This window comes from Larus michahellis, chromosome Z (genome assembly GCF_964199755.1).
Source record: "Larus michahellis chromosome Z, bLarMic1.1, whole genome shotgun sequence".
In the NCBI taxonomy this organism is placed as follows: Eukaryota; Metazoa; Chordata; class Aves; order Charadriiformes; family Laridae; genus Larus; species Larus michahellis.
The window spans coordinates 42,946,234-42,965,793 of NC_133930.1; the positions used below are offsets into that span (position 1 = coordinate 42,946,234).

General features: G+C 37.9%; 1 protein-coding gene across 2 annotated transcripts in view; it reads right to left on the reverse strand.

Moving 5' to 3' along the window:
• Positions 1 to 15,374: 15,374 nt before the first annotated feature.
• FRMD3 (FERM domain containing 3) overlaps positions 15,375 to 19,560 on the reverse strand; it is a 139,668-nt gene continuing 135,482 nt past the window's right edge. For both annotated transcript variants that reach the window (XM_074570364.1, XM_074570365.1), the window contains one exon: positions 15,375 to 16,892. In XM_074570364.1, the coding sequence (XP_074426465.1) occupies positions 16,297 to 16,892 (596 nt within the window). In that variant the 3' untranslated portion in view covers positions 15,375 to 16,296. The remainder of the gene's footprint in view (positions 16,893 to 19,560) is intronic.

Consider the following 19,560-nt stretch of genomic DNA (forward strand, 5'->3'; position numbering starts at 1 on the left):
AAATTTCCAGGAAGGAAGTGTTTTCCCCTATCTGGAATTGACCCAACCTAGGGAAAAAATGTTTTCATTACATAATAAAAGAAGTTAATTACTGAATCAGCAAATGCATGATTGTTCAGTATTCTCAGTTTCTCAGGATGTGATAAGTAATGGAATGTTGGAAAGAATCCATGCCACAACTCAACTCGGTCTTTATGCATAACCCATCTGTAGTAATCCGGCAGTTCTGTGGTCCTGAACCATAACGATTCAGTCTTCACATCAGACCTCTTCAATCAGTCTTGAATTTACCTGGAAGGTATTTTTTGGACCTAGTGGAAAAGAACTACTCAGAAAATTCCTGTGCATTCTGAAAACAGAATCATTCAAAATACAGCAGCCCAGAAGGGCTCAGCCAGCTTACTTGCGCTCAGTTCCCTGGTGCTGTAAGTGACCTTAAGAGAAGGTGTACAATGAAGGCAGAAATAGAAAAATATGTACTTGTTACGTAAATGATTTTTCAGTGCCCTTTTCCTCACCTGTTCTCCAAATATTTTTTTTCTCACGCTGTTTTCCTCCAGTGGGCTTGATTTTCATTCATCACTCCATCAGCTACTTCAATTTTTTTCTCATTTTAAACTAATTTTATATTAGATTTACATCTAGTGTAAATGCTAATCTGATCTATGCTAAACAATCTCTTCTATTTAAGTATACAAGCTTTCTATTTCTAATAGGTGTATTTTTCTATTCCCTGTCTTAAATATTCATCTGTCTACTAAACAAAAGTAATGAAGTTCTGAGGCCTTTGAATAAAAATTTACCACAGACATTATGGAGGCCTTTACAGGATATTAACAATACAGGATTTATCTTGTCTCATTTATGGATGTGCTTCAAACAGATAGAAACATTGATTAAAAGAATGTATTCATTATAGTCTACCGCCTCAATGGAGAGCGTATTAAAACACAGCTCTGACAACTGTAACTTAATTTCTTTGAGTTAAATTAAATCAGTCTCAGGAGAATTATAACCTTAAGGCGATACACTAAAAATTGAGGGAAAAAAAAAAACCTGAAGATAAGGATTAAGGACACTGTACTCTTAAAAATCAGTATTAAAGCCCTCACTGTAATATTCAGTAAAGATAAGAAATGCCTTATAAGAAACATAAGCTAAAAAAGTAAGCAAACCTTGTTTTCAGCTGCCCATGTATGTAAGACGACTATGAAAGGCTGGACTTCTCCCAGCACCTCCTTGGCCCAGTCACTTTTGTTCTAAGGATTTCTGTTCCAGAGAGGTTCCTATCTAAATTTTTGACAACACTAAAAATTACCAAACGCATTTATTTAATGCAAAACATGATGGGTGTTCCTTTTAATAAGGAGAGAGCAAAACTTCTCCACCGTAAGACAACTGTGTTGTTTAAGCACAGTTTCATGGTTCTCTATTATGCTTTTGGTGTCATCTGTTGTGAACAACACCCAAGAACAGCTTTATTTGTGATGTTTTGTGTAGAATCAGGCTATAGAAAAGCCCTAACATTAGCAGTTAGTTATACAAGCAACTTTTATGCTTGTTATGTTATGAAAAAATAAAAACATTTTTCTAGTGCATAAATTGACCATGTTGGAATAGATCAACCTATTACGTGTTTCAATGAGTCAGGGTACTGCTTTTCAGGGTAGTGCAATTATTCCTCGTTCTACATTAAAGACAGTGTTTATAACAAAATTAATCAGTTATATCAAAAAGTGTGACTTGTATTTAGCAGAGTCATTAACAACAATTATTTACACAATTAAAATCAATAGCTAAGCAACTGAAAGAAAGCTATAGAAATTCTTTACCCATCTGAGCTTGACATTTGTTCTGCTGTATTTCACTTGACTCAGAACTATCCAAAGGCTTTGAAAACAACACATTCTACAGCAGATTCTGCTTAGGAATGCTCATCTTCAAGAGGTAAGGTCTTTTGTTCCACATCACCAGTCTTTCAGTTACTAAGAAAACTTACTCTGGATAATCTATAATCATTGCCAGTTTATTCCATCTTATCTTGTTCAACCACTTCATTTTGAAGATGTCTGGCAAATGTATTCTCTTCTGTTTGGAGAAAAGGTGTCTCATTTTCATTCTTTGGGCTTAAGACTTCTCATCATACTTAGCATCCTCAAACAGAAATAATATTGACCCCAAACACTCATTTTGTGATCTATGCTTAATGGTTCATCCTTCCAACACAACACTTTTCTTACTTTGGGAGCCTCGTCTAAGTTGCTTTTCAAAACTTACATAGATGTGCTTATCTGATTTGATGCACTCTCTGCTCATCAGTGTGCAGTTCCACGTCATATTTCCCAGAGTTTATTGATACGCTGAACAGAGTATAGCCACACTCATTGCATGAATTTGTGTTGGGGGAGTTGAGGCTTTTATACTTGTAAAAACCGTTAAAGGACAGGCAGATTCCTGAAGGACTGTCTCCTCAGCTCTGCATTGAACCATTTCTTTCCACAGCAGAACCTTCTGCAGGTGACTGTAGCACTTTTTTACTACCAAAAATTTTGTCAATACTTGATTCAGTAAGGGCGCTAGCCATTTGCTTTGTTCTAATCTGCTTTCTCATTTCTGACATTTTGTCTTCCTCTTACGTATCTCCAAATCTTTCTTTGTTTTTCTGACCTGTCTGTACTTTGAAAACTTCAAAATTTAAGATCAAATCCTCCAAATCATCCACTTTTTCCTTTGCCTTAGGAGAGAAAGCTTGCCCCTTGATGCTAACTGTAATATTTATGCAAGCATGGGAAATGTCAGTCTTTATGGGAAAAGTGGATTTTTTTCTCTCATCATCTTCATCATCTAGTATATGCTTTTCTCACATGCTGCATGTTCCACTGCTGTTACTCTTTTTTTTTTTTTCTGAAGAAAACATTGCCTTCCAATCAAGTAAGACAAAAATATTTTGGTTTTGTTTTTTTTTTTTTAATAAAGAGATCTTCTTTGGAGACTTTTTTAGTATGGTCTCTCTGTCAGATATGATTTTAATCTCCATCAAAGCAATTCTTCCTGCACAGTTCTCGTCAGAGTTATCAATTAGAGGAGCCTAGAAATAGGTATCAGTATTTCCATGCAGCATCTTTGTAACTATATTTGAATAATCATCCTCATTACACATAGAAAGATGAGGTTGGTCTTGACATGTGTCTGCCCTTGTTTCTCCCTCATCCAAGCTTACAAAATATTGTTCCTTGAGGTTTTGTGGTTGGTCAGCAGTTGGAGGTTGGCCCAAAGTAACTTTGAAGATCTCAGGATCCTTTCTTTCCCATTTATCCATAATTACTGCTTTTTCTTGGTAAGTATCAGATGGAATCTTACAGAAACAATTGTTTGGACAAGATGATGAATTGTCTCTTAAAAAATTAAAAGGAATGGTTTCTTTTGGGCACTCCACGCTGAGAGATGAAATGGTACAAAATCTAGAGCTCTTGCACATACCAGCATGTAAACTGAGGCTGTCTGCCCACAAAGAGCAAAAGCTGCCTAAACTTTCCATTTTCTCCATCTTGCAAAATGGTGCGTTCTCACTTTCATCCTCTTGATAAAAGATACATTCCTGGAACAACTCTGAATTTCTTTATAGGTAATTTTACTGCTTTTACTATGGGTCTGTCCTGTACATTTTCCAGATACTTCTGAACCTAAAATTGTTACCTGTTCTTTTCCTGAACGGGATATTCCAGGTCATTTCTCACTGTCTCATTGGATGGCTGAGTGCTGTTTGACACAGAAAATTTATTTCCATCCTCTTCCGCCTTCACTGTGGAATGCAAAATTTTTCCCCTTGAAACTGCTAATTCTAGTTTGTTGTCAAAACTCCAGTTTGCTATCAAATCCATACATTTTCCACTTGGCAAACAGGATTATATTGGTTGATTTGAAAATCAATCAGAAATTTAAATGGCACAACAGAAGCAAAATGATGAAACCCACTATTTCCAAAATAGCATTCTGAAGTAGAAGCATAACATAGGGTATTAAATTAAACTGATATATAGCCAGCAAAGCAATGGTAAAGCTTAATAAAAAACATTAAAACCTAATTTTAAAATAAAATCCTAAATCACAGCTCACTATTCCAAGGGTAGGACAAGTGAAGTTCTCTATCACCAAGAATTATAGTAAGGAAGTTTTTTTATACTGTCAGAGAGTCAACAAACTCATAGATATACGCATACATGCCTCTGCAAAAATCTTTTTAATGTGTTATCTGCTAAGCCACATGAAACCCCAACAACCTTGAAGGTGAAATCCTGACATCTTTGAGATCAGTGAAGATATTTCCAGTGATATTAACCTGAAGTCCATAGTTTTGTTTGTTTCCAAGGTCTGGGTGAGTCTTGAAGGCTCAGGAAAATTAAAATAGCTTAGATTTGGGGAACACACTCAAATTCCCCTGAATGAACACTGCAGTGCTGCAAGATATCCTCAATTCATATGAAATACACAATTCCGTTTAGGATTAAATTTAGCAATCAAGATGTCAGTCAAAAAGGATGACCATATATTTGAACCTGATTTTTGCTTTTAAACTCAAAAGCCACAATATGGTTCATATTACTCCCCCCCCACCCCCCGCCCCAAGTCTAGATCTGTAAGGATCTTACTGGAGGAAAAGAAGCAGTAATGCAAATAACAGGAAATCTGCTCTATCCATTTTCACTTGTCTACAGACAGAAACCTTAATCTTAAAAGAAACCTTTTACATATGTAACTTCAGGCATAAAGGTATCCTAGGTTACATAGCAAGGTGTCTCTTCTCTGCCTTACAACTTAACGCTAACATTTGTCTTCCAGACTGACCGTGCTGTCAAACAAGGAAATGTTGGCAACATGATCCTGCATGTGACTGAGTATATTAATAAAGATGTGGGTAAGGCTTATTCTCAACAGCATTTTTCAGGGGCCAACTCTGTAATCATGAATTTCCTTTAATATGACCGAACTTTAGCAATGTCTCTTTCAGGCTGAAGTACTCATTTGAAAGTAGACGCTGATTATTTTTAAGTATCTTCCTTGAGTATTTTAGCCCTCAGATTCATAAAGCTACTTTTTTTATTTGAAGAAACAAGTCAATAAATTACATTACAAGCGAATCAATCACAATTTTAATGATAAGTAAAAAGGGAGCAGTGAAGCAATTGAATTGACAGCACAGCTAAGACTGGCTTTGTGTTTCCAAAGATCAGTTCTCCAAGTTAATATAATCAATAAAACAAACTCATTCAGAGTCTGCGCTTAGGACAAATTCTCCCAAGGCAAAACTGACAGCAGATACTGTCAAGGCAAGCCAGACTTCTTAAAATCTGAAGCTTCCACTAGGCTGAAATCCACTAAGGTGAACCGATAGAGATGATTAAGAATTTGGGTGAAATACTGCATATTCTTGGACTTCTGTTCCCACCCTGATCTTCATCCCTTGCCCAAGTAACTCACCTAAGCAGGCTGACTCATACTAAACAAATAACAAATAAGTCAGAACCCACAAGTCATATGATATCATTTCTCAGGTCCAAGGGAGGTTAGATGGACCTTACTACTGACACAGATCTTTGTCTTCCCTCCCCCATTGGCTACCCTGCACATGGTACAGAGGACACATGGGCTCAGGTATCAAAGCAATCAAGAAAAAAGTATTATTCTATCCAGTCTCTGCTCTAACAAAGGGTTCTTGCACACCTGCTGGCCTCAGGAACAATGTCCACATCAGCAAAGCAGCCGGAGTGAATTGAAGCAGTCTGCACAGCCCATCCAGTTCCAGCAGAGCAGGAAGCGTGAGGCCCTACAAGACTGTCAGAAGGAGAGTCAAATCAAAATGGCACCCATCAGTTAATATGGAAAAAAACCTCTAATATTTATAGGGAGTGAACGACATCTGTAACAGAATAGGCACCAAATGAAATGCTTAATAAATTAAATTTTATAAAATGATTTTTGTAAAGTACAGCAGAGATGACGATTGATACCCACAGCCGTAAGTAAGCTATGTAAGTAAGATACAGCAGGAAATAAGAGATGGAAGACAGGGAAGACAGTACCAAAAAACACATCTTCTTGTTCAAAAACTTACTTGAAGTTCCCTGCAAGAAAATACCTTTTCATTATTCCACAGCCTAAGTTTCCTTCCCACATAGTTCTTTTCAGGCCCAAAGACTTGATATTCCCTCTACGTATCAGAGGCTTTTTTCTAACTATTTTTATTTCTAAATTCTTCAACTGCTTTCTATTCTCCACTTCTAATTTAGACCACAAGAGTAATAACAACTTTGTGCATTTCTACCTTTTAAACATTGCCTTTGGGGCTGACAAACATTTTCGCAGTTGCCAGATGTAGGAAAAACAACAACTAAGCAGATGACTCAAAATCTTAACTGGCACAGCAAGAAATGCAACTCGGAGTCTCATATGTTTGAGAAAAAGCTCTATCCATATGAAGGTCAATAGGGCTGACAGGAACTTTCCATACCAAACTTGTCCATGGAAAACACTGCTCCACCAGAGTACTGCACGACCTTGTTCTTTTTTAAGTAATTGATCAGGAAAATATATATTTCAGCTTGGTATTATAGCCCTCATACAGTACATAACTGTATTGACTTCATTTCTGTTCCCTCTTTTTACATGTATAGTCTCTGGCACCATCTTAACCTACAGCCAAATTTTCCAACTCAGTATCAAACACGAGGTCTCCCTTCCTACTACGCGCTACTCAGAAGCAGCTGCCTTCTGAAAAGTGCAACACTGTGTGTCATTAGGACCTTTTAGAGGAATCAAGGAGGCGAATGCACAGCAGAGGCCGTCGATCCTGGGTGAACAGATTTCCCTTCTGTGTTGCTGTACAACATCACCAACGTCTCCATTAACTTCTGGGACACCTGCGCTACAGCAGGGCTGCAATAAATTAAAAATCATCTGGGATCACTTCATGTTTGGCTCAAAGTTCAAAAGCACAGGACAGGCAGGGGAGAAAGTGACTAAAGATCCCCTGTTGAACTAGACTGGAAACATGTAATCTGGTTAGCTGCATTTATAGAATGATAGAACAGTTCCAGTTAGAAGAGACCTTAAAGATCCTCTAGTTCCAACCCCTGACATTTATGGTATCATTTATCCATGATACCATCAGCCACACATGACCGTATAATAAATGCTTGTCATTTCCAAGTGGGATTGAGAGGCATGACCAAAGGTGAGCTTGGCGTGCAGGTGGATGCAGTGCCAGTGAGAGGGTCATTACAACCACACCAGCACAGCCCAGGACTTAACTGGGGCTTGCTTTCGCCACCCCCCACAGACAAAACGCTATATGATACATATATAGGGAGATATATGTGTTTATGTACCATGGGCAATGGCAGACCTCTGAGTGGGACGGCTGCGCACCCACCACTCCACCAACACGGGGGCCACCCAGCCCCGACCCCTCGGGGTGGCGAGAAGAGGTGCCACTGGAGACCTCTGGCATTGTGTTTTCCTGAACCAGTGTAAAAGCTTATTCCCAGATTAACAAAACTTGAAAGAGTTATGCCTAGAACTGTACACTCCTAATTCAAAGCTGTTTGCAAAGATTTCTTTCGTATCATTTAAAAAAACAAATGAACCCCCCAAAAAAACAAACCAAAAAACTACCAAAAAAAAACCCCAAACAAAACCATAACCAATACCAGAATCCAACTCTTAAAAAAGCTTTTCTGTGCGTGACAACTTCTGATGGATTATTCTATAGTGCCACAAGAGGACACTCTTAAACCGCTTTTTTTTCAATGAGGACCGGCAATTTACAAGTAATTTTGTATTCAGCAGTAAATAAAGATTTCTGCTCCCCAGCAACACAGAAGATAAGGACGCTTCTTGATAGTCACCATATCTTGCTTAAGCTCAGAATTCAGGTAGTAAACAATTAACAAAATTTGTTATTATATCTGATTTGAAAATTTTAGCTCAACTGACAGCTGTGGCCCTTTATACAATTTGCATAAGCTTCTGTTCTTACAGCTTTTTCTAATACTGTTCTTATACCTTTTCTCCGAAAGTATGTAGTATATTTTACACTTTAGTTACAACGTTATTAGAAACTTGCTATTTCCATGTCTGTAAAGGTGTGTTACCAGCGCTGACGTACCTTGTCTTTAATTGCTCAAAGCCACTAGGCATGTATACTTCTTAAAAAAAATTACTTAAGAATTAAATTTCTAGAAACATAAAACTAGGTTCATAAAATTATCATCAGTATTAAAAGTATTGAAATAACTACAATGTCACTGCCTTATCATTATTTTAGAGACACCAGGTGTAAGTTTTCTAGATAGAGCCAAGCAAGTAAAATATGTGTAATGTAAAATACATTTAAAACACCTGACTTGATATAACCCAATCATCGGTTTGCAACAAAAGGCACACAAATACATAAAACATCTTGCTTCTTCATAGTAAACTCTGGTGGAACAAGTGTTTATAAAGAAGAGATGTAGAATCTTCCTCCATTTTGCTTATTACATGACTCGCAGTTAGGTCTGTGGTCTGAATGAGAACCAAAAAAAAAAAAAGTTAAATCATGAATTAGTTTCTTTATATATACAACTTAATAAGAAACTGATTAGGAACAATAGAGCTTAAGATAGCTGGTGGTGCTGGGATAAACATGTTTCATACATAACTTTTTAAAAGTTGAATGTTATGGTTAACAAGCTGAGTAGGACTTTAGTGCCTTTATTATAATGTTTAGTTGTTTTGGGGGTAGGAGCGGAACATCAAAACATTATTCAAAGCCTCAAAATCACACTTTTAACTTTGGCTTTCATCATAACAGTGATTAAGTAGATGCAGAAGACCACGATTACCATTGTCTTGACAATGCAGCCAGCTCTGGGATGTTCTGCTAAGTTTTACTTCACATCTGTTTGCCTATTTTTGTTCAGTCTGATGTAGTACTACCAAAACAGCTTTTCCCTAGCTCCTGTTTGATACACTGCAGCATTTCCAACAGGCTAAATCTACCACACTGTCACCAGATCCAGGAAGGATTTGAATAAAAAAACATGAAGAAACTCATAATAAAACAACCAGAGGTGCTTACACTTCTGAAGCGTACCCTGTTTGTAGCTGAAAATAATATCAACTGCTGTGGTTTTTCTCTTTTCTTCCTTTTCTCTTAAAATCTATATGGAACCTGAACACTTAGATAAATGTAGCTGCAAATAGGATTACACTCCTTGCTTTGTATATCTTTTGTGAGAGACATAAACCTATAATTAGCAGGGCTTTCTGGTGTACATTCACTGTTGTAAAATGTTTTAGCTAGATGTGAGGTCTGCTTTATTAATGCTCAGTAATGATTACATAATTTCAAATTTTCTGTATTCCTTTTTCTAAGTTGTTATTTTATGATTAATAGCTCCAGCCTTTGAGGGTGCATATCTTGTGATTTCAGAGTTCTGCTGACTGCTTTTTGCTAAATGCATTTTTCAGTGTCCTTCCAAGGAAGTCCTGATAACTCCAGAAGTCAATGTGCAAAGTACAGCCATGAATTCAGAGGTGTTTATTCACGAGCAGGAGAGTGGAGACACCCACAGAGCCAAAATCTTTGAAACACATGCTATTGTACTTTATAAAGGCTCTGAGAGTGCTGGATCATAGTATAATTTGCTATAATTGTAGATTTTTAGCAAATACATAAGGACAGCAAGTGCTGCAATGCAAGATAACTGTTCAGTACACAGGAATCAGTTGTACATGTTTTACAGCTCAGGGGAATTATTAGTCAAAGTAGTGCTGAATTAAAAAGGATGAGAGAGAAACTGGGAACTGTCTCTCACTTTCATGTTATCAGAATGCTTTCAGAAACAGCCCTTTCAGTGTAAAAGCTGCACTTTTTGGAAATAACCAGAAAAATGAAGAGGAAATACTCTTTTTAATGCATTGCCAAAGATTTAGCCTGCCTTGTTATTGACCAACACTGCTACAGCTGCACTTTTCCCATAAGCCAGGATGGCCAAACCACAGCTCATGAGCAGCTTAAAGGCGGCCGTTGCAGCCCCTGATGCCTGCAGCCGATGGACTCGTGCTGCAGCCAGGGATTCCACCAGCCTGGCCCCAGAAAAGCTCTGCAGCCTCCCCGGTCCATCGGTGTGAAGGATCTGATGCCCTGTGCATTTTAGGAAGCGCAGCCAGTGCTGCGGAAGCAGATCAGGCTCCACCTGGTCTCAAAGTGCTTGTGATGCTGTGTGCTCAGGGGGCTGCACAGGGGTGAGAGAAGCAGCAGGGAGCTGTGGGTGGAGAGCGTGCTGCGGACAGAGCCGTGGGATATGCTGGAATTCAGTGCAATGGTTTGGAGATCCAGGGTTTGTATTAAATTTGCCCACAGGAACTGGAAGATGAGGAGAGATCTAGGAAATGAGGATTTTGACAGGAGGAGCTTTGTGCTTTGGGGAGTGTGGCTGCTGAAATTAGAACAGCAAAGGAGACTTTGATCAGAAGGTCAGCATACATAGAGGAGGAAGTCATGAGTACTTGTTTCCAGCCTCTGAGCTCCCTTCCCACACAAACATGCCAGCTATCCTATTGTAATGACAAAGGCACTGCTCACGCATTAAAAGAATAGATCAGTCCTTTCCCTGTGTATCCATAACACATGATGTACCTTAGAGACACATGGGTTTATCTCATTTCTGAGGTGCCAAAATGACTTTTGGGCAAAGCAGTGTCGGGAGCGGGGGGTGAGGAAGTCATGGGGGGAAGGGAAGAGGACTTCCCATCCATCTGACATGGAGAAAATTGTGGGGATAGAATAACGGTCTCAAAGGTAATGGAGTTAGTAATATCTTTGGTGGGCTGTCCAAAGAAAATACAACTTGGCTATTCTGGCTTAAGTTAGCTCCCTGTGGATCTCAGGCTGAAATGGCACATGCCATCACGTAGGCAAAACCAGTAAAGGAATAGTGGTCATCATAAGGAGATGATGAGATGCTATGCTACTGAGTTTGGCATTCCAGTGGTTATATACCTACTGAGTGAGGATTACAGCTGTTGACTTAGATGCCAAGAACAAGATTTAAGCAAACTTTGTGTTCAGATGCTTTTTGGATTTGGCTTTGCAGAAGTTCTTTTTTCCCATACCTAATGTGTATCTCACTATGTCTGCCCAGCTCTATCTGTGGGAAGAGAAATCTGAAGATTTGATCTGAGGAAAGCAGTGGGCACATTATGTGACATTGTAGTTTTTATTGCCAGGTTCACTGCAATTTCAAAATTGTTAGTTTCAAAATACCTGCAGTCCCCTCAAAACTTCTCTGTAGGAAACTATTCCTGTGCATAATACTGAAAATCAGAAAATATTTTAAAGTGGTTTTAAAAACAGACTTTTCGTAAGACATTACGTTTAGTAGATCCTTCTGTTATAGATTCTAAATAGGATATACAGGACTGCAACTGAGAGGCTTTCCATGTTCTTCTATCTACAGCTCTTTCCAGTAATATATGCCCTATTCAATCAATGTAGTTAATTATTCTTTAATCAAAGAAATGTACGCTATTTCACCTCAATTTCTAGTCCATTTAAACCAATTATGTTCTCTTCATCTAGCAATGTGAGTGACTAGCAATTAGTAGGTGGTATTTGTTCATCAGGACGCTGATGAAGATCCTAGGAGCCACCACTTCTCTGAATTATCTGCCATTTTGTGAGCTCAGCAAACATATCTGGATCGAAATTAAGAGCAAGTTAATATAGGAAAACTCAGAATTAAATTAACAAAGAAGGTAATTTTTCATGCTCATGTTTCATTTTTATTTTTGTAACAATTTTTGCACCCCTCTACATGATTGTGAAGTAGAAATTAATGCCTTATAGTTCGTTGTAATGCAGAAGCACTGAGCTGTGGTGGTTATATCAGGAAAACTTTCCTGATAACCAGTACTCCACAGGTTTAAATTCCCACTGCATCATTAAGCATCACTTCACCAGGAACAGATAGTGCCCATGTTTTCTAGGAGGGAACTAGGAGAGATGTAGAGGGCAAACTGTGAATCCCCGTAACAGCATAAGATGGAATTGCTGCAGGGAGTTCATCTGGTTGAGATGAACAGCAACAACCTGCCTTAAAAGAAAGGAACTGCAAGCAAGACAGCTTCAAAACACTCCTACAAATCTCTGAGGATAAGGCTAAGGAAGGATCACCTTTGTAGAGGGACAGAATGAATACGACTACGGGATCAAAATGTCGTAGCGTGACATTTAACAGCCACGAGAGATCTTCACAAGGTGTCTCAGAAACCTCTTCCCCCATAAAACACAGGTCTAAGAAAACCTACAGCAAACCCATACAAACAGAAGAGACAATTACTTCCTTTAGGATTTAAACAAAAACCAACAAAAAAACCCCAAAAAGTTGAGAAATGCACCTTGACTTCAAGATGAAATTTGTTGCATTCCAGTGCTTGTGATCTCCAGTTTGGCCAACATGGCTGTTGTCAAGTTCTAACAGTTACCTACAGCAACCATTAGCGCCAATTAATGCAACCTCATTTCTTCAGGTGCGCATTTGGCATGACATTTCAGTGAGTTGTAATTTTAGGGAGATTTCGTGTGTCATTATTCAGAAAGAATTTATGACAAATGCCGAATTTCTACCCAAAGCACACAAACTATTTTCATAAACTGTGGCAAGTACTTAGAATGCAAGCCATGTTGAAGAGGATATGCTATATTCTTAACGTTAAAGAAGGAATGCAACCCCCTTTTGAAGGCGGCGTTATAACCTATGCCATTTTAACTGAATAAACAGGTATACCTGTACTATATAGTCCTCGCCCTTTACATTTCATTTCGACAGTCCATTTACATCTTGGCACTTTCTACTCAGTAGAGAGACACGTCTGTGTCTAAATGTTTTATGTGCTCACGAAGTAGCCGTGGTTTCTCTGACTTAGCTCCCCAAAAGGATGTTCAGTTTTCTCTTTGCAGACTGTATGTTTCTTACCAGATGCTTTTGCACTGTCTGAGCTCCAAACCAACTTAATGTAAGCAAGCTCCATCCAAAAGCTGCACGGCTCTGTTTGCGTAACGGTCTAGGCCAGATCTTCCCACCAAAAGGTTGCAGCCATGTGTCTACAGCCAGGGCCTGACTTTAAAACCAGACTTCTCGATTTATATTCCCTGTGTAGTAATTTTATTTCGGGACAAATTCAAGACTGTGACTAACTCTTACGTGGTATCTGGGCACACCATTAGGCCCTTGTTTAGTATATCTGAAGCCATGTTAACCACAGTTTATTTTAAAGCACCTTGTTAGTGTCTCTCCAGCTGATGAATAATAAAAAAAAAAAAATGTAAAAACATCCTGTAAGAGTCCTAAGAAATCTGTACTATATCAAGTACTGACTAATTCTCAACAAAAACTATTATTTACGAAACATCTGTCACCACAAGAATGGTCATAACTGCAGAAAGCTTTTCTCTAGTGTATTTTTATTAGGGATTCCTGCCATCATATCAACATACAAAACAATCAGGATGTTGACATATAGAAATGTGAAATTCACTGTACAAAGATAAGGCTCAAGTTACAGGTATATTTTCCCCTTAGTCTCCATGAAATAAAACCATTTTTAATTCTTCCCAGAGTTATGTTTATAAATGTTAGACAAACCACAAAATAGATTTCAAGTACATAACATATTACAATATAATCCAAGCACAGACAGAAATACACAATACTGTACCTATAGATGCTCCATAATCCAAGTCTGTCATCCTCACCAATAAAATACTAGACTGCTACTCTCTCAAAATATCCCCATATACTTCTGTTTGTGTTGTGTGGTTATAGGACTCTCATGACTTTCAGTTAAATTACTTTGATAGACCAGAGAATATCGGGAAGGAAGGGAAGAATTTTAAAAGGCCAGGCCTGAATGTATGCACATGGTTAGTGAAGGCAGTCACGTGTGCACACACACTCGCATTTAACCCTACATAAAACCTCACTGCACTGCACGTTTTCTGAGATTATGTTCTCATGCAACTCAGCTATTTTCTGACAGAGTTAAATCAAGCATAACAATACTCCCAGTTCTGAAGTGCTGTAATGTACAGGGACAAGACTATATTTTTGCGCATAGGATCTCACTTTTTTTTTTTTTTTTAAACAATTATCTCACTTATATAGGAGTCTGTATGGAACCATGTCTCCATAGTCCAGCAGGATGCCGGTTCTCACAGCCTTCACCACTTGAAACACCTTTTCCGAAACAATGCAAGTGAATAATTTCCTGTTAAGGCCAAATGTCTACTTTAGATCACTCTCCATTTCTATTAGGCTTAACGATTACTACCTCGTGGGAAAGGATCATTTAGCTGCAAGTAGCACAAGAAGAAATACACATCAAGTAAGTAATCAATAGTGATTCTTCTGGGGATCAGGTTAGCAAGAACAAACAAAGACAAGAGAAAAAAGGCCGTCGTTTAATTTGGCCTTTGTCAGTCGGGAAATGAATAGCAATCCAAAAGTTTTCAACTGAGAAAAGGAACTCCTAAGCCCTGTAACTGTTTTGTCCTTTAAAAACGAGAAGATTAGAAGGGAAGGAGAAATCCTCTAAGGAAATTGCCATTTTCAAACTAGACATTTGCAAAGGCTTACATGAGAAAGCCAAGCAAAACCAATTCTCTGACACTGATACTAAAGGAATTTATTCAGTAGGAATTAGAGATGTGGTTACAATGTGTTAAATGCACATCTGATAAAACAGCCTTAAATATGTCTCCAATTCACAAATCTCTAAGCAGGAGAAAGACTCTGAGGGCAAAATCAGAGTTCCCTAGTTCAAATATAAAATACATCTGCACTAATATTGGGGGGGAACCTTCTCCTCTTAAATACAACCTCTGTGGTACATCTGAGGGCCTTCAAATGTTCTCACCGTTGACAAGATTTTACTTAAGTATATTCTCTAAGCTATACTGCAATACCTTTAGATATACAAATCCATGTTACATGAAACAGCATTACATCATGTAACTGGGCTTGTAATAACAGGGAAAGAGGGTAAGTATGCTGCTATATGTGAAAGGAAGCATATTAGTATGCACAGAAAATACGTTGTCTTAGAGATTAGTAGTAACGGGCATCAAGGATGAAGATGCATCTCTTAAAGTGTTTAAGCCTTTAACTGTGAGTCAGTACAGTACTTTTATGTCAGCTGTACAGCCTAATGCTTTGCTTTTAAAAAGGAATACATTTTTCTTCTCTATCATTTTTAAAAGTAGGTCACTCACCTACTGATTTAGCTAGGGTTTTGGCTTTTTTTTTTTTTTTGCCCTTTTTTTTTTTTTTTTTGCTACTTACTATTATCTTCTTCCATGTTATGTACAATAATCTACATTTAGACTGAAGACTCCCTGTCTTCCAAAACATACTTGGACTATCTTGTAGAGACTTTCTACAGCACTGATAAAGTGTAAGACAACCTGACAGGTAAAAGAAAGGATCATTACTTTTCAGTTCTGCTCACTTCCCCAAGCTTTGCAACTGTGCCTTTCAGAAATTCCTCTGGTGTCGTTTCACCTCCCCCAGGCAGCCCCTACTGAACTTGAGTGAACTTTCCATATACTTCCCAAACCACAGTCCCTCTGCACAGAGCTACATTAAACTCATTCATTCTCCATCCAGTAGTTTAAAAACAAATCATTGCTAAAACACTAAAAACACCCTACATGCCCTTGTGCATTATTCTTACCAATTTGTACGTTTAAATAACATAAGTTGTCTTTTGCTAAAAATTTACCAAAATATTTTAAACACATAAAAATGTAAAAAACCAAACAAACAGGAAAACAAAACAAAAACAAAACCTCAGCATAAACATTGCTCGTATAGGCATTGGTTAGGAGAGACTGCTGCACTAAGGAGTATATTCAAAAAAGTTTTTCTTTCAGTTTCATTGGATTTAGTGTCATGGATTGAAAGGTTAAGGATAATGAAACTTATTGTGACCCCGTCCTACATGATGTAATAGATGAGCTGGAAGTCTGAAGTGCAATTAAAATAAAGCTTCTTTTTGGTTACTGAAAGGCGACTGTATAAGCCTGTAACTAAAGGGGCAATTTAAGTATGTAAAGGGAACTTAAAAACCTGAAGAGCCTGTAATGAACTAGATATGAAGACAGCTACCAACTGATGGCCCCAAGGACATTATGGAAAGCTGGCCCTAACTGAAATTTTGAATATAGCCCTTAGTTGTATCATATTTATTTAAAATTTAAAAGCTGCCCAGCATGTTACGAATGAAGTTTATTTTGCAAGCCACCCACTGCCTAAGGGGGCAGTAATATTCAATATGAAACTGCTGAAACTCCGGCGTTTGACGGATCTCATGGAGAAAAGAGATTTGAAGGTCCGACTCCAAGAGAACAAGGAGAAGAGGGAACACAAACAACAACAGTCCAAGGCCTACAAGGAGAAGTCTGGAGAAACTCTTCACAAAGGCATTCACCTCTATGTTGCCCATTAGAAAGTCATAGCTCCACCTAAGCGCTCTCCGAGCTTCTTTCAGTTCTTCCTCCTCTGCAATCAAAAATGCATTTTCATCTGCTTCCAGCTCCTCAAACGAATCTGTATCATCTTTCTCATTCTCTACTCTTGGGCAGGTATCAAAGAGCATGTCAATCTCATCATCAACAGGGGTGGGCAGCAAGCTGGCACTAGGATTGTATACCAGTTCTGAGATGGTTAAAGGTTCCTCTTTCATCTTCTCTTCCTGTTCAATGGCAAGATCAACATTCTCCCCAGTGTCCTTAACTGGGGAGCTGGAAGTCACAGGTACTGAAATCTCATCTTCCTTTGGCAGTTGAATACCTGTAAAAAAAAAAAAGCAGACGAAAATAGTGATCCTAACTTTCTGCATTCTTGTTGGCAAAACTCAGTCTTCCAATAGCATCTAATAGAGGTTGGAAAGAAGATTCTGCAATCATTTTATATATTGAAACCACACCATACACAATTAGCAAAAACTGGAGAAACTTTCTGAAAAGCTCCAGAGCAGGGCAACATCTTTTACAACAGTACACCAGATCTGCTAAATTTTGTCTGACGCAGCTACCACTAATAATGGTGTAACGCAAAACAGAACACAATAGCTCATTTTGTACCTGCAACCAGACTTTTGATATAAATGAATACCTAGTACATATGTGAATTGGTGCTATTTCATGTCTAATAATAATAACAATCACAACAATAATAATAACAACAACCACCCACCTTTATTTCTTGGCAATGAATGAGGACAAAGTCATAAGCTAATGGGTGAGGTTGGGAATTTTTAACAGACCATGACATTAAAAAGAGACAAGAGATTATCATGATAAATTCATATTAACAGTACAGAGGATAAAAGGAGAGGAAGGCTGATGCACAGTATGAGAATTAGATATCATTGAAATGGAACAAAAATGCCTCACCTCTTTAAAAAGCTGCCTCTCCTTATGTCTCATTTTTCTTCCAATCATCTTTCTGCTCTTCATACTTACAGTCTCTTTTCTCCCTCTCCTTTGAATTTCTCTCTCCCCTTACAGAGGAGTCTTTCTTACCCCTACTGGTACGGTTGTTTCTTATGATCATACTCTCTGCCCAAGCTCTCTCCTCTCAAAATTTACTACCCTTTTTCCAGTCCAACACTAACAGCACTAAGTCTGCCAAAAAATTCTAGCTGTTTTGCAGCTATATCAACACTGCAGTGACTGCTGTTAGTTCTCAGCTGCAGGAGTGGAAGGGAGGAGAGTCGGGCACAGAGCTCGGACAAAGTGATGCTAAAACAGTTTTAAATTTGTCCCATGTCCGACACTCATTACCATCATCAGATGCCATGTATGTGCAAAAGGAACCGACAACACACAGTATCATGTGCGGCAGTTAGTACTTCTCGTTTTGTGATGTTAAGTAGCTCTCCATTCTTTACTAATGACTAATCCAAATATAACATATAGACAGGTGTATAGACATATAGTATGTAACATGCCAATACAAGGTTACATGACTTATCCAACAAGTAACTCAGGAAACTCATGTAAAAGTACTACTTATAATTCAAATTAGACCCATTCTTTGATTTCAGTGAAACAGCTCCATACAAGGTAGCAAACTTTGACATCATCAAAGATTTATTCCAGTTTTAGTGCAGTAAAGATTAAGGTTCGAAGAATTTAAAACAACAAGGTATGAAAGAAAATGTATTATTACAGAAAAACAAGTAATCTGAAAAGCAGTACATTTCCAGTGGTAACTACACAAGATATATAATGGTTTTCAGTGTGAAGTAAAAAGGTCTCAGCAAGCTCTATTAAAGTTTTCTATTAAAGGATGGCAAACAAAAAAATAAACTAAGCAAAAGGCTCATTACAGTAATTTTCAGATGAGGGAAATAAAGCATGATCTGTAACATGCTATAAGGAATAGATGCATCAGTGTTCTGTAAATATATGATACACAACAAAAATTGAAAAGCAAAAATCCCAATCATAAAGACATCTACAATATATAGGAAGATACACAGCTTAGGTACATTTTGGATCACCATCCTAAGCTACCATTTTAAACAGTAACTCAACTATAATTGACCAAAATTTTGCAAAGAATCTCACTTTGAGATCAGAAGCCTTTTCACATTTTTTCTTGAAAATTTCACTGATTTTTTTTTTTTTACATCATTAGTCCTAAGAACTGCAAATACCATTCACTGTACTGAAATTATTAACTTTGTTTCTGAAACCTACTTTCCCTCTATCTGAATAGATAGCAAAAGAATATTCTTATGCCATTGGCGACTGATCATTCAACTAGCAGTAGGCATAACTACATTTCAGTGAAGTTGGTGACACTTGATTTCTAGACTTTCTCAGTGTTACAAATTTTGCATTTCTTGAACGACAAGGTCTTACAATCTCTATTTTCAATTACTTTTTTTTTTGGGTTGGGTTTTTTTTGCCATTTTATATCTAACATGACTGCCATGGTCAGCTCAGGACATATCCACAAAAATCTCAGTTTCATAACTGATACCAGACTTGTGCACTATCAGGTCACTCAGCAGTAGACCTGCCCTGAGACAGACACAGGCACATGATCAGATTTCTGACAGAGCCCGAAATACTCAGTATTTGCAGAAAAATCTGCCAACTAAGTTAACCAAGTTAACTTGTTTTAACAACCAAGTTAAAATGCCAAAATTTTGTAAATGAAATTAAACAAGCAAATTATCACTTCATGAGATGGGGCTGCTGCACTAGGAATCTTAAAGCTTGCTAAGACACTTCCTCATGGAAATATCCGCCATAGTTCCCTACTGTATGCCAAAGTGCCTGACAGTTACCACAAAATCCTCCATGTGACCTCTGCAGCTCTGTTAGCATGTTCTCCAAAAATGGGTAAGTAAGGTACTTACTGAGGTACCCCAGTTTATAGACTTCCCAAAAACTGGGTGAGCGTTTGCTTGTTAATATCTGGTAACTTTAAAATTATACCGAAC